Source organism: Eriocheir sinensis, chromosome 63 (assembly GCF_024679095.1).
Source record: "Eriocheir sinensis breed Jianghai 21 chromosome 63, ASM2467909v1, whole genome shotgun sequence".
Taxonomy (NCBI): domain Eukaryota; kingdom Metazoa; phylum Arthropoda; class Malacostraca; order Decapoda; family Varunidae; genus Eriocheir; species Eriocheir sinensis.
In genome coordinates, this window is record NC_066571.1 from 9,481,505 (window position 1) to 9,497,058 (window position 15,554).

The 15,554-nt window shown below is 40.2% G+C and overlaps 1 protein-coding gene and 1 long non-coding RNA gene across 7 annotated transcripts in view; one reads left to right on the forward strand and one right to left on the reverse strand.

The window, feature by feature from the left end:
* Window positions 1-15,554, forward strand: part of LOC126987005 (uncharacterized) — a 148,334-nt gene that overhangs the window by 54,792 nt on the left and 77,988 nt on the right. For all 6 annotated transcript variants that reach the window (XM_050843636.1, XM_050843637.1, XM_050843640.1 and 3 more), the window contains one exon: window positions 517-662. In XM_050843636.1, coding sequence (XP_050699593.1) covers window positions 517-662 — 146 coding nt within the window. The remainder of the gene's footprint in view (window positions 1-516; window positions 663-15,554) is intronic.
* On the reverse strand, window positions 4,164-6,396 carry LOC126987010 (uncharacterized). The gene is made up of 3 exons (XR_007740122.1): window positions 5,280-6,396; window positions 4,971-5,144; window positions 4,164-4,835 (listed from the first exon to the last, which is right to left on the reverse strand). It is a non-coding gene; the product is annotated as an uncharacterized LOC126987010 (long non-coding RNA).

The following is a 15,554-nucleotide window of genomic DNA, read 5'->3' on the forward strand; positions in this document are numbered from 1 at the left end:
ATTTTTCTTTCCCTCCTTCCTTCCTTCCTTATCTTTTCCCTTTCTTTCTATCTAACTACCTATCTACCTATTTACCTTCCTACCTTCTCGTCTATTATTTGTTTTTCTATATGTTTTGTCTATATCAATTCATCTATCCCTATTTTTCTTTCCCTCCTTCCTTCTTTCCTTATCTTTTCCCTTTCTTTCTATCTAACTACCTATCGACCTGTTTACCTATTTATACCTACCTATATTATTCTCGTCTATTATTTCTTTTGTTTTCTATATATTTTCTCTATCTATCAATTCACCTATCCCTATTATTCCTTCCTTCCTTGTCTTTTCCCATTCTTTCTACCTAACTTCCTATCTACCTATAAAAAAAAAACTAACCTAACCTAACCTAATCTAACCTAACAACCTAACCTAACCTAACCTAACCTAACAACCTAACCTGACCTAACCTAACCTAACCTAACCTATTGACCTACCTACCTGCCTACCTAACACACCTTCCCTCTTCATCGTCCCCAGGCTGAGGGTTCGCCAGCGGTCCAACAGGTGGCGTCCGCGGTACTGGAAGCGGTCGTGGATCCAGGCTACCCAGCACGCCCACCACGGCCAGGAGGATGACGAGGACGCCGACGAGGAGGAGGACGAGGAGGAGAGCTGGCGGGAGGGTGAGTGTGCGAGGGTGTGTTTGTTGGTGAAGGGAAGGAGTGTAGGTAGACAAGAATGAAGTGATGATAATGATGATGATGATGATGATGGTGGTGATAAGATGTTAATGATAGCAATGACAATACTAAAAAGAAGAAAAAAAGAAGAAGAAGAATAGTAAGAAGAAAAAGATTATCGTTATTGATTCATTGATTGATTTACTTACTTGTTTGTTCACTTTTATTTGTTTATTTGTTTATCTATCCTTCATTTTATTCTTGTTTATTTGCATTTCCTTATTAAGTAGATTTGTTTTCTTGTTTTAAATTGATTTGCATAACGTTTGCATGATTTATTAACAACACACACACACACACACACACACACACACACACACACACACACACACACACACGTTTTACGACCCCCACGTTTTCTTTTTTACCGATTAATTCTCCCCTCTCTCTCTCTCTCTCTCTCTCTCTCTCTCTCTCTCTCTCTCTCTCTCTCTCTCTCTCTCAGCCACACCCTAGACCTTGAGGCTTGTAAACTTTTCCTTCTCGCACCCTCAGGGCAACACACACACACACACACACACACACACACACACACACACACACACACACACACACACACACACACACAGGGAAAGTCAACCACTGACCACTAATTTTGTCCAATGAAATTATGGGAGATATTTCTGTTCCTCATCTTTTTGTCTGTTTTTTTTTCCAATAATTTAGCGTAACGTTTGACAGATGTCGGTTGGTACACACACACACACACACACACACACACACACACACACACACACGATCGCTTTACAACCAACTGCATGTATAAACGTATGTACGCATGTCTGTACGTATTAAGGGCATGTATACCTCTAGATTAAGGTCAACAGGAAAAGAAAGAAAGTAGCGGAGACTGACTTAACCTCAGCATGTATCAAGGTTAAGGCGACGTATGGCCAGCAAGGTAAGGTAGACAGGTAATTGTCCACACTAATTAACCTTTACCTGTGTGTGTACCTGTGTTTATCAGTACCCTCGCCGCCTACACGCCGCCAGGGCCAGGTAAGTGTGCCATTCCTCTCAAGGCCCTTCTTTCCTTCCTGTTCTTTTATTGTTTTGTTTTGTTTTGTTATCGTGAAAGACAAAGAGGAGACGAGACTTGTACTGACGGAGAAGATTTGACCCACCGTGGGAGAACTGACTCAGCATTCAATGAAATAAAAGACAAGCAAGGCAAAAACTATCGTCTACTCAATTTTTTTTTCGTGATTAGCGTCTGACGTTTTTATTTCTTATTTTTTTCATTTATTGTTATTTATCTATTTCTATATATATTTTTGCTCTTCATTCGTATTTCAGATTTAGTTAAATATAATAGTGTTGGGAGTTATGTATGATTAGCGTCTGACGTTTTTATTTCTTATTTTTTTCATTTATTCTTGTTATTTATCTATATTTTTGTTCTTCATTCATATTTCAGATTTGGTTACATATAATAGTCTTGGGAGTTATATATGATTAGCGTCTGACATTTTTATTTATTATTTTTTCATTTATTCGTGTTATTTATCTATCTATATATATTTTTGCTCTTTATTGAGATTTCAGATTCAATTACAGAGAGTGTTGGGAATTATGTTGAAGGCTTTACTGTGAAAATATGCAGGAAATGGCTGTGTTGGCTTTAAAAAGAATATTGTAATTGGTTTAAAGACTTGTAGTGACGTGAAAACATTTGGCAGCATCAATTCCTCAGCAGACAATCAAGCATTTATAAGATCTTAGGTTGATATTATTCCTGTGTATTCTATTCCTCGTTTTATATGTCTTTATATTCTCCTCTCTTCATTTTGGTCACCGTTGCAAAGGCAGAATCAATCGTCAACAAAGAAAACGTATTAAAGGGAGGGTAACCATGCTATTCTTACGCCTACCCAACCATTTCTATTTCACTTTCCACTCGCCAACTCCGGAACTTTCTCTTCGTGTATTTGCCTGCTCGCGTGTTGTAGCTTGACCTGGACTTCCTGAACCATAACAAAAGGGCCTCTTCACGCTATGCTAACCTTCATTCTTGTATACAGAGGCTCATTGAGTCGATTCGGGGCCTACACACCATTTGATAAGACTTTCGTTGAGGTTATGTTAGTCTTTCCATGAGTAGTTTTATGAGCCTGGTAATAGTTTGACAAGGCTCCTGCACCGTGAACGTGGATAACTTATGAAAAACCGACTAATCTCTTTCGTGAGCTGTGGAAATATTTATGAAAGCTGAAAGCATCTGCAAATACGTCTCATGAACCTATAATTTATTTTACTTAAACTCAAAAACTTTCTCATTTTTTCCTTGTATTCTTCCTCGTCTATTGTTTCACCTTGAACTAATTAAACCGTAACAAAAGCTGCTCCTACATCTACTCGACACACACACACACACACACACACACACACACACACACACACACACACACACACACACACACACACACACTCACCATATCATTTTCTTTCATTCCTTACTCTCCTTTATTTCATTCATTCTATTCAACCTATTCCAGTTTTTTTTATCATTTCTACGTGATATAATTATCCTTCTATATAGACTCAGTAACTTTCTCTTTTCATTTAGTCTTTCATGTCTATTGTTTCATCTATAACACACAAAGTAACGCTGTGCTAACCTTTATTCATGTATATTTCTTTTTGTTTTAGTCCTACGCGTCATAATTTATTCTTCTTAAACTCTGTAACTTTCTCCTCTTATACATTCCTCACCGTGTGTTGTTTCATCTATAACACTCTACGTAATGCTATGGTAACCTTCATTATGTAGTATTGAGCTTCAGCATCAGTCCTACTTTTATAATCCACTTCTCTAAAACTCTAACTTTCTCCTCTTACACATTCCTCACCGTGTATTGTTTCATCTATAACACACTACGTAAAGCTATGGTAACCTTCATTATGTAGTATTGAGCTTCAGCATCAGTCCTACTTTTTATAATCCACTTCTCTAAAACTCTAACTTTCTCCTCTTACACATTCCTCACCGTGTATTGTTTCATCTATAACACTCTACGTAATGCTATGGTAACCTTCATTATGTAGTATTGAGCTTCAGCATCAGTCCTACTTTTTATAATCCACTCCTCTCAAACTCTGTAACTTTCTCTCCTTACACATTCCTCACCGTGCATTGTTTCATCTATAACACTCTACGTAATGCTGTGGTAACCTTCATTATGTAGTATTGAGCTTCAGCATCAGTCCTACTTTTTATAATCCACTTCTCTAAAACTCTAACTTTCTCCTCTTATACTTTCCTCACCGTGTATTGTTTCATCTATAACACACTACGTAATGCTATGGTAACCTTCATTATGTAGTATTGAGCTTTAGTATTAATCCTACTTTTTATAATCCACTTCTCTAAAACTCTAACTTTCTCCTCTTATACATTCCTCACCGTGTATTGTTTCATTTATAACACTCTACGTAATGCTATGGTAACCTTCATTATGTAGTATTGAGCTTCAGCATCAGTCCTACTTTTATAATCCACTTCTCTCAAACTCTGTAACTTTCTCCTCTTATACATTCCTCACCGTGTATTGTTTCATCTATAACACTCTACGTAATGCTATGGTAACCTTCATTATGTAGTATTGAGCTTCAGCATCAGTCCTACTTTTTATAATCCACTCCTCTAAAACTCAACTTTCTCCTCTTGTTTGTTCCACCGCTTATATCTTTCCATCTATAACGTCCTGAACCCACACCACGGCAACCTTGATTCTCTTACTGTGTTATGGCATGTGTTAATGTTATTGGTTATGTGTCTGTCTCGCATTCCACTCTAAGCACACATACCCCTTAACTTTCTCCCATCGTTTGTTCCTCCGCTGATATCTTTTCATCTATAACGTCCTGAACCCACACCACGGCAACCTTGATTCTCTTACTGTGTTATGGAATTCGACTGTCTTGTATTGCATTCCACACATACTCCCTAATTTCTCTGCTCTTTTCTTCCTCCGTTAATATCTTTTCATCTATAACGTCCTGAACCCACACTACGGCAACCTTGATTCTCTTACTGTGTTATGGAATTCGACTGTCTTGTATTCCACTCTTCACATACTCCCTAATTTCTCTGCTCTTTTCTTCCTCCGTTAATATCTTTTCATCTATAACTCCCTGAACCCACACTATGGCAACCTTGATTCTCTTACTGTGTTACGGAATTCGACTGTCTTGTATTCCATTCCACACATACTCCCTAATTTCTCTTCTCTTTTCTTCCTCCGTTAATACCTTTTCATCTATAACTCCCTGAACCCACACCACGGCAACCTTGATTCTCTTACTGTGTTACGGAATTCGACTGTCTTGTATTCCATTCCACACATACTCCCTAATTTCTCTTCTCTTTTCTTCCTCCGTTAATATCTTTTCATCTATAACGCCCTGAACCCACACCACGGCAACCTTGATTCTCTTACTGTGTTATGGAATTCGACTGTCTTGTATTGCATTCCACACATACTCCCTAATTTCTCTTCTCTTTTCTTCCTCCGTTAATATCTTTTCATCTATAACGTCCTGAACCCACACTATGGCAACCTTGATTCTCTTATTGTGTTATGGAATTCGACTGTCTTGTATTCCATTCCACACATACTCCCTAATTTCTCTTCTCTTTTCTTCCTCCGTTAATATCTTTTCATCTATAACGCCCTGAACCCACACTACGGCAACCTTGATTCTCTTACTGTGTTATGGAATTCGTCTGTCTTGTATTCCACTCTACGCATGCTCCCTAACTTTCTCTTCTCGTCTGTTCGGATTGTCTTACTTATAACGAACTAAACCACGGTATCTAACCCTCATTATGTTTGTTTTTTCTAGCATTAGTCGTACGTGATATAATTCCTTCTCCTCAAACTTACTTTCTCTTGTCTGTTCATCCGTCTGTGTTATTTCATCTATTTAACGCTGTAAAAAAACATATGTAAACCTTAATTTCTGTATTATGTTTAAGTATATGTCTTTCGTTTTATAATTCCTCCATCTCAAACTCAACTTTCTCTCTTCTGTTCCTCCGCCTGTATAATTTCATCTATATAACTCTGTAAATCACTCTATGCAAACCTTCATTTTTGTATTATGTCTAAGTATTTGTCTAACTTCTCACAATCCATTCTTCTCAAACTCTAAAACTTTCTCTTGTCTGTATAATTTCATCTATATAACTCTGTAAACCAACCTATGCAAACCTTCATTCTTGTATTATGTCTAGGTATATTTGTCTAACGTCTAATCCATTCTTCTCAAACTCTAAAACTTTCTCTTGTCTGTATAATTTCATCTATATAACTCTGTAAACCAACCTATTCAAACTTTCATTTCTGTATTATGTCTAAGTATTTGTCTAACGTCTAATCCATTCTTCTCAAACTCTAAAACTTTCTCTTGTCTGTATAATTTCATCTATATAACTCTGTAAACCAACCTATTCAAACTTTCATTTCTGTATTATGTAAAAGTATTTGTCTAACTTCTCACAATCCATTCTTCTCAAACTCTCAAACTTTCTCTTGTCTGTTCCTCAGCCTGTATAATTTCATCTATATAACTGTAAACTTCCATATGCAAACCTTCATTCTTGTATTATGTCTAAGTATTTGTCTAACGTCTCACAACCCACTCTTTTCAAACTCTAACTTTCTCTCCTCTGTTCCTTCTCCTCGTGTTTACTGTCTGTCATCTTAAACGCTTCAAACCATAAATTAAAAGGATACTGTCTACACGTATATACATCTCTCGCGGTGCCCTCAATACGCCATAACGACCTTCAATCTAAAGTTAATCCATTGTCGTGTTGTAATAATGCTGTGATGCACCTTCGTCCTCTCCCTCTCCCTCCCTTTGTCCCTCCCTTTCTTCCTTCACTCATCCACCTTCAACCATTGTCGCGTTGTTGCATTGTTCTCTTCGTTCGTCTGCGTATGTCCGTCTCTCCACGCTGCGCTAACTCGTGTTCCCTCATCGTTTGTTTACGCTCGTTTTCGTCCTCTCAACGGTGGGAGGATAAGGGAAAGTATTATGTAAAGTAGAGAAAGTGATGGCGTATTGAGATAGACGGAGGCTGCGATTAGGGAGGGAGGGAGAGGGAGAGGAGTGAGGATGGGAGGGAGGAGATGGAGGGGAGGGAAGGGAAAGGAGTGAGGAAAGAGGGAAGGGAGGGGGGTGATGTAGGAGAGGGAAGGGGGATTGGATGTGAGGGAAGGGAGGGAGGCAAGATGGGAGGGATGGGAGTAAAGAGAGAAGGTAGAAAGGATGGGAAGGGAAGGAGATTGTAGGGGAAGGAGGGAAGAGTGGTATGAATGGAGGGAGGGGAGGAAAGGAAGGAAGGAAGGATGAAATAAATGGAGGGATTGTAAGCGAAGGGAGGGAGGGAGAATGGGAGGAAGAAAGGAAGGAGAGAGAGGGAAGGAGAGTGTAAACAGAGAAAGGAAAGAGGAAGGATTATTAAAAGGGACTGAGAGAGGAGGGATGGAGGAATTATAACAAGGGAATGGAGATGAAGGTAAAACTTGAAAGGTAAAGAAGAGAGATAAAAGGGAGACTGATGATGGAGGGAAGGAGAGAAGGTAAAAAAAATAAGGAAAGGAAAGGAAATCTGTTGAGAAATAAGAGAAAATGGGAAAAAATAAAGGAAAATATGAAGAGAAATAAAGAAAATGAGTGAAAATGAACGAGAGAGAGAGAGAGAGAGAGAGAGAGAGAGAGAGAGAGAGAGAGAGAGAGAGAGAGAGAGAGAGAGAGAGAAATAAGAGAAACGGAGAAAATGGAGAAAAAAATAAAGGAAAATATGAAGGAAAATGAACGAGAGAGAGAGAGAGAGAGAGAGAGAGAGAGAGAGAGAGAGAGAGAGAGAGAGAGAGAGAGAGAGAATTATAATGTGGGAGGAAAGACAAGTTGAGCGGAGGGAGGGAGGGAGAAAGGGAAGGAGGCTGAAAAGGAAGAAAGGGAGATTTTTATGTTCAGAGGAGGAGGAGGAGGAGGAGGAGGAGGAGGAGGAGGAGGGGCATTAGACCTACACTTTTTCTTCCTCTGTAAATATCTGACGCTCTGTAATCGTATTCACGGCGGCCTGAGGAGAGAAGAAAAGAAGAAGAAAAAGTGAGAGCTCTCTGTGTGTGTGTGTGTGTGTGTGTGTGTGTGTGTGTGTGTGTGTGTGTGTGTGTGTGTGTGTGTTGTCTCGTTTTTTTTATATATATATGTTTTGTTCTTCATTAGTATTTTAGTTTTTTATTTTCCTCCTCCTCTTCCTCCTCCTCCTTCTTCATCTTCTTCTTCTTCGTCTTCTTCTTCTTCTTCTTCTTCTTCTTCTTCTTATTATTATTATTATTATTATTATTTCCTTCTTCATCTCCTTTTTCTTATTAATATTACCCCTTTCTTCCTTTCCCCCTTCTTCCTTTCTCCCCCTTTTCTTCCTCCCATTTTCCAATCTTCCTCCCTTCCTTTTATCATTTCTATCATCATCATCAATAACACCCTCTTCACCCTCGTCATCAATAACATCATCTCCATTGAATCGTATTGACTCCTCACTAACATCATCAAATCACACTTTCCCTCATTCCTTCTTTCTTAATTAACAACTCTCGTACACGCCTCTTCCCTTCTTTAATGTCTCTGTTTTTTCTATTCCCCCGATTTCTCCGACTTTATGTTAGTCTGCCCCCAAAAATGACGTTCGTTCCGCCGTTTTCCTCGTGATAATATTTGATCCCACGCGAATTATCCGTGAAAGGAAGGAAATTAGAAAGCGAGAGAGAGAGAGAGAGAGAGAGAGAGAGAGAGAGAGAGAGAGAGAGAGAGAGAGATTTGATTTAAAATGTTTATTGACATATTTACAGCCAAAAGGATGGGGCAAGAGAGAGAGAGAGAGAGAGAGAGAGAGAGAGAGAGAGAGAGAGAGAGAGAGAGAGAGAGAGAAGCATATATAGAATTAGAAGCAGAAAAGGTGAAATGAACGAAAAGAAGGAAAGGAGAAAAGAAGAAAAAGGAAGAAAGAAAGAAAAAGAAGAATAGCAATAGGGAAAGAAAGAAGGAGAAGAAGAAAAAGAAGAGGAAAAATATGGAAAGAAGGAAAAAAAGATGAAAAAAAAAGAAAAAAAAAAGAGAGAGCAAAGAAAGTGGCCGAGACAACACACACACACACACACACACACACACACACACACACACACACACACACACACACGGCCGGTCTTCCCACAGTGCCATTTCTCTCCCTTGCTTTCTTTTCACAAACAACCCACAAATTACGCTGGACAGTCCATCTTTCTCCCTTTCTCTCTCCCTTCTTCCTCCCTTCCTTCCCCCCTTTCCCTCCTACCTCCCTTCCTTCCCCTTCTTTCTTCCTTCCTTCTCCCCTTTCCCTACCTTCCCCCATGCCTTCCTTTCTTCCCATCTACTTCCATTTTCCCTTCCTCCCTTCCTTCCGCCTTTTCCCTTCTACCTCCCTTCCTTCCTTCCTTCTCCCCTTTCCCTACCTTCCTTTCCTCCCCATCTTTCTCTATTCTTTCCCCTCCTCTTGTTTTCCTTCATTCCCTTTCTTTATCCCTTCCTTTCCCCCTTTCTCTCCTACCTCCCTTTCTTCCCCTTCTTTCTCCCTATCCTTCCTCTCATTTCTACTTTCCCCATCTTCCTCCCTTCCTTCCCTTTCCTCCTCCTCCCTCCCTTCTTTACCCTCCTATCTCCCTTTCCTCCCTTCAGGCCATCTCCCTCCCTTCCTTCTCCATCTTCCTAGTCTCCCTTCCTTCCCCTCCTCATACCTCCCTTCCTTTCTCCCCCTCCTCCTGTCTCCCTTATTTTCTCCTTCCCAGCTACTTTTTGTATTCTAATAGCCGTGGAGGTAGAAACTAGCAGACCAGGAGGAGGAGGAGGAAGAGGAGGAGGAGGAGGAGGAGGAGGAGGAGGAGATTATAATGAGAGATGATAGGGATGAGAATAGTGACGATTTAGATAACAAAGTAAGGAGAAAAGTGAATGAATGAAGTAGGTGGAAGGAAAGATGTGATAAAGAAGAAAAAAGGAAATAAATGGTAGGAATAAGAGGAAGAGGAGGAAGATGATAAATATGTGGAATAAGAGAAAGTAAGAAAGAAAAAAGTGGAATGAAAGAAAGAAAAAGTGGAATGAAAGAAAGAAAAAGTGGAATGAAAGAAAGAAAAGTGGAATGAAAGAAAAAAAGGAAGAAAGAAAAGTGGAATGAATGAAAGAAAGAAGAGGAAGAAAGAAAAAGTGGAATGAAAGAAAGAAAGAAGAGGAAGAAAGAAAAAGTGGAATGAAAGAAAGAAAAGGAAAGAAGAAAAAGTGGAATGAAAGAAAGACAAGGAAGAAAGAAAAAGTGGAATGAATGAAAGAAATGAAGAAAAGGAAGAAAGAAAAGTGGAATGAATGAAAGAAAGAAGAGGAAGAAAGAAAAAGTGGATTGAAAGAAAGAAGAGGAAGGAATAAAAAGTGGAATGAATGACAGAAAGAAGAGGAAGAAAGAAAAGTGGAATGAAAGAAAGAAAAGGAAGAAAGAAAAAGTGGAATGAATGAAAGAAAGAAGAGGAAGAAAGAAAAAGTGGAATGAAAGAAAGAAAGAAGAGGAAGAAAGAAAAAGTGGAATGAATGAAAGAAAGAAAGAAAAGGAAGAAAGAAAAAGTGGAATGAATGAAAGAAAGAAGAGGAAGAAAGAAAAAGTGGAATGAATGAAAGAAAGAAAGAAAGAAAGAAATAGGAAGAAAAAAAGTGGTATAGTTTTTTTAGTGTTTCTTTTAACCTTTGCAAGTGTGTGTCCGTCATTACTCTCTCTCTCTCTCTCTCTCTCTCTCTCTCTCTCTCTATCTATCTATCTATCTATCTATCTCTATATCTCTATCTATCTATCTATCTTCAGCATCTTCATCTGACAACTTTTTTTTTTTTTTTTCGTATATTCCATCCTTCCTTCCTTCCTTTCCTTCCTTCCATCCTTCTTTCTCTCTTATCTTCCTTCCTTCCTTTCTCCATTTCTTTAATTTTTCTTCCTTCCTTTCTTTCTCTTCTTCCTCTTCCCTTCCCTTCTTCTTTTTCGCTTTTCCTTCCTTCCTTCCTTCCTTTCCTCCTTCCTTCCTCCCTTCCTCCTTCTGCTTAGACTCGCTTTTCTCCTTTCTCTCCCGCCTCTTCTCCGCCTCCTCCCACCTAAGGGCAATGATGGAGAGAAAGTAGGAGGGAGGAGGAGGAGGAGGTGGAGGAGGAGGAGGAGGAGGAGGAGGAGGAGGAGTTACCACATACTGTTCAAACCTCACTTCTTACATTCTCCCTCCTTCCTTCCCTCCCCCTCCCCTCCTTCCTCCCTTTCCTTCCCTCCCTCTCTCTTTCTCTTTCTCACCTTCGCCCAGAATGAATGAAGGACCAGGTGGAGGAATGAATGAAAGTGAAGGATGTGTGTGTGTGTGTGTGTGTGTGTGTGTGTGTGTGTGTGTGTGTGTGTGTGTGTGTGTGTGTGTGTGTGTGTTGCAAAGAGAGAAATTTATGGGTAGGTAGTTAGGTAGATAAATGGAAAGGTGTAGAAAGGTAGACAGATAAGTAAACAGATAGATAGATAGAATGACAGGTAGATAGATAGATAATTAAAGTCTTGAATATAACGCATTGTATCTATTCTCTATTCGTTTTATGCATTTTAACTTTCTTTTTTTTATGTGTTCCTAAACGGTTATAAATCATGTTCATTCTGGTTTTCTTTATTTTCTTGTACTATTTTTGAATGTGTGTGTGTTTGTGTGTGTGTGTGTGTGTGTGTGTGTGTGTGTGTGTCGGCTTTCTAGTTTTCGTGGGACTGATGCAAATAATATCGATGAGGAAGAGAGAGAGAGAGAGAGAGAGAGAGAGAGAGAGAGAGAGAGAGGACGAGGAGATGAATTTTGATGTAACACTACTACAACTACTACTACTACTACTACTACTACTACTACTACTACTACTACTACTACTACTACTACTACTACCCACAAACGTAGCATATTATAATGGTCATATTCATAAACATTCCGACGCCAAAGCACACAACATATTTGACAAGGCTTTCGTAGGAGTTTGGGTCCTTTCCAGGGGTAGTTTCATGACCCTGGTGGTGGTGTGACCCTTCCTCTGTACCATGAACCTAAAATAACACTCATTAGAATCTGACTGATCTCCTTTCGGCCTCTCGTAGCAGTTTGGGTCCTTTCCAGGGGTAGTTTCATGACCCTGGTAGTAGTTTGACCCTTCCTCTGTACCATGAACCTAAAATAACACTCATTAGAATCTGATTGATCTCCTTTTCGGCCTTTGGAAGCGGTTGAAATGAGAGGTGGAAACATACAAGGCTTTCGTACGAGTTTTGGGCATTTCCAGGGGTAGTTTCATGACCCTGGTGGTGGTGTAACCCTTCCTCTGTACCATGAACCTTAAAGACCACTCATTAGAATCTGATTGATCTCCTTTTCGGCCTTAGGAAGTAGTTGATTGATGAGAAAAAAGCCCGCTACTTACTGCTCCCGAATAGAGTATATAGGAGTGGCCAAAAAGAGAGGTCAATTTCGGGAGGAGAGGTGTGATGGTTGGAAGTGTCTGAGAGTAACCACCTCAGTGTCTCCCACCTACCCAACACGCCCTTAACAACATGAGTGCCTCCCATCTAACGTACATGCCCTTAACAACCTCAGTGTCTCCCACCTACCCAACACGCCCCACTAACCGCCAGTCTGCGCGCCTTCAAAGTGTGTCCGGCGTTGCTAATCGGTGGCTCGTGAAGGCGACAGAAAAAGCTCCTCCTCTTAACACCTGCTTCTCGCCGCCGCCGCAGTGGTAATGAAGCTTCACCTGCCCGTGATTAGGCAAGCTCCACACCTGGTTGTCAATGAAGTCACACCTGTATTGGGGGGACACGAAGGGGTTTGTACAAGTGATGATGATGATGATGATGATGGTGAATTTGGGGAGAGAGAAAACTTGGCTTACTGAAAGAAATATTTATTGATGATGTATGAAAATAATGATGATGGAACTACTACTACTATTACTACTACTACTACTACTACTCTACTACTACTACTACTACTACTACTACTTCTAATAATGATAATGATGAATTGATTATATCTTTTTGTTGGGAAAAGTTGAATTTGTTGTGCTAAATAGACTGTTAACGAGAGAGAGAGAGAGAGAGAGAGAGAGAGAGAGAGAGAGAGAGAGAGAGAGAGAGAGAGAGAGAGAGAGAGAGAGAGAGAGAGAGAGAATATAAGAAAAAAAAACGAAAAAGAGAAATTGAAAAAAGGAAAAAGGGAAAGAATAAAGGAAAGAAAGAAAAAAAGGATCTAGAGAGAGAGAGAGAGAGAGAGAGAGAGAGAGAGAGAGAGAGAGAGAGAGAGAGAGAGAGAGAGTTTTTTTTATATATAGGAAGTAAAAGTTGCCGGCAAAGAGAAAACCGCGGCTCCCAATGCAAACAATTGTGGGATTCGAACCCGCGCCAGGGAAAGCTTGTCATTCTTTTGTTGAGCCACACACACACACACACACACACACACACACACACACGAGGAAGATATACGCCCCTCCTCCTTCACTTGCCTGTTTCCTCCTCCTCCTCCTCCTCGTGTGCGTGTGTGTGTGTGTGTGTGTGTGGAGTTGAAGGTTGAAAACGTGGAAGTATTTGTGTTCCTGACTGGAGGAGGAGGAGGAGGAGGAGGAGGAGAGAAAAAAAAAGGAGAGTAAGGAAAATAAGAAGAAATAAGGAAGAGGAGAAGGAGGAGGGGTTGGGGAGGAGGAGGAGGAGGAGGAGAAAGGAAAAGAAAAAAAGAAAAGAAAGTGAAGAGGAAGAAAAATAAAATATGAAGAAAAAAGAAAAAAGGAGGAAGAAAAGGAGGAGGAAGAGGAGGAGGAAGATTAGAAAAGATAGAGAAGAGAGAAACGGTAATGACAGGTAGGCGCTAATTAAGAAAAGGTGTTACGGTGTGTGTTTGTGTGTGTGTGTGTGTGTGTGTGTGTGTGTGTGTGTGTGTGTTAGGGCCTCAAACGGTGTGTCCTCTCTCTTTTTTTCTTATTTTCTTTATTTTCTCTATATTTGTTTAGCTTTCTCTTCCTCCCGCTTTTCCTTCCTCCTTTTCTTCGTCTTTTCTAATTCATTTTATTCTTGTTGTTTCTCTTTTTCTTCATTTTCTTCTTTTCCCGCTTCTGTTTTTCTTTTTTTTTCTTGTTTTTTATCATTATCCTTAGTGCCACCATCATATTCTTGTTGTTGTTGTTTTGTTGTTGTTGTTTTTTTCTTCCTTCTTCTTTGTCTTCTTCTCTGTCTGTCTATCTATCTATCTATCTATCTTCTCTTTCCCTTTCCCTCCTTTCCTTTTTCCCCTTTCCCCTTCCTTCACCTCCCTTCCCCTCCCCTCTCTCCCTTCTTCCCCTCCCTCCCCTTCCCCTCCGTTCCCTCCCTTCTCCCCTTTCCCCTCTCTCCCTACCTTCCCCTCCTCTTCCCCTTCCCTTCCGTTCCCTCGCTTCTCTCCTTTCCCCTCTCCCCCTACCTTCCCCTCTCCCCTCCCTTCCCCTTTCTCTTCCCATTCCCCTCGAAACAGGTGGAGAAATACAGGTAGATAAAAAAATAAGAAAGTAGTGAATGCGGTGTAAGGGAGGAATGCGAGACGGGAAAGTGGATAAAAAAATATGGGAGCTTGAGGCATAGACAGGCATCGAAGGGAGGGGAAAAAAGAAGAGGCAAAGGGCATGAGTGTGGTAAAGAAAGTGAGATAGAGAGAAAGTGAGAGAGAAAGAAAGAGAGAGGGGGATGGGGCATACGTGTGTGGCCGAGGAAACAAGAGAAACCAAGGAGGAGCAGGAAGAGAAGAAGGAGGAGAAGGAGAAGGAAGGAAGGAAGGAGAACGTGGTAGCAAGAGTAATGAAGCGTGAAGCTGAGGGAAACATTTCAAGCTTCGTTTCCTGCTTCATTTCCGCCCCCCTTCACACTAGTCCAGTCCAGCAGTAGTCGTGGGATTGTCTCTGTAACGGCTCCCACTTATGACTTATTCTTGATTGGCTTTGTTGTCTTTTAGTTTCGTTCAGTTTTCTTTTTTCGTCTGTTCCATATTGTTGTGATGTAGTTTTCTTCTGTTTTCAATTTCTTCAAGAGTTAATGATTGAAACACTAGTACCTACGATCCTCGAGGTACACGAAGATACACACGGAGGAGACTACAAGAGGCCAGACTTGCAGGGTTTTATTTATATTTGTTTATTTATTACCCTTGAGCTGCCTTTCTTGCTGTGAAAAGAAGGCTTGTACATATAAGGGTCATCATCTTCATTATCATCATCATCTTCATCATCATTATCAACATAGAGAAAATCATAGTCATTTTTTCATCGTCCTTTAATGATTTGTCTAGGAAGGAAGGAAGGAAGGAAGGAAGAAGAGAGGAAATGCAAGAAGGGAAGAAGTAGGGAGGAAAAGAGGAAAGGAAGGAAGGAGGCAGAGAGAGAGAGAGAGAAGAGGAGGAAGGAAGTGAGTCACAGTTTAAATAAGAGAGAGAGAGAGAGAGAGAGAGAGAGAGAGAGAGAGAGAGAGAGAGAGAGAGTTACATAAAAAAAGTAAATAAAAAGAAGACGAGAGGAAATGAAATGAAAGAAAAACAACAGATGAAAGTAGAAAAAAAGAAAACAATGAAAGGAGGGAAAACAAATATAAGGAAAATGAGAAAATAATGAAGGGGAGAGAGAGAGAGAGAGAGAGAGAGAGAGAGAGAGAGAGAGAGAGAGAGAGAGAATGTGAAAAAATAAGAATGAGACAAAGATGAAAAAGAAAAGAAAATAAAGGCGATAGAG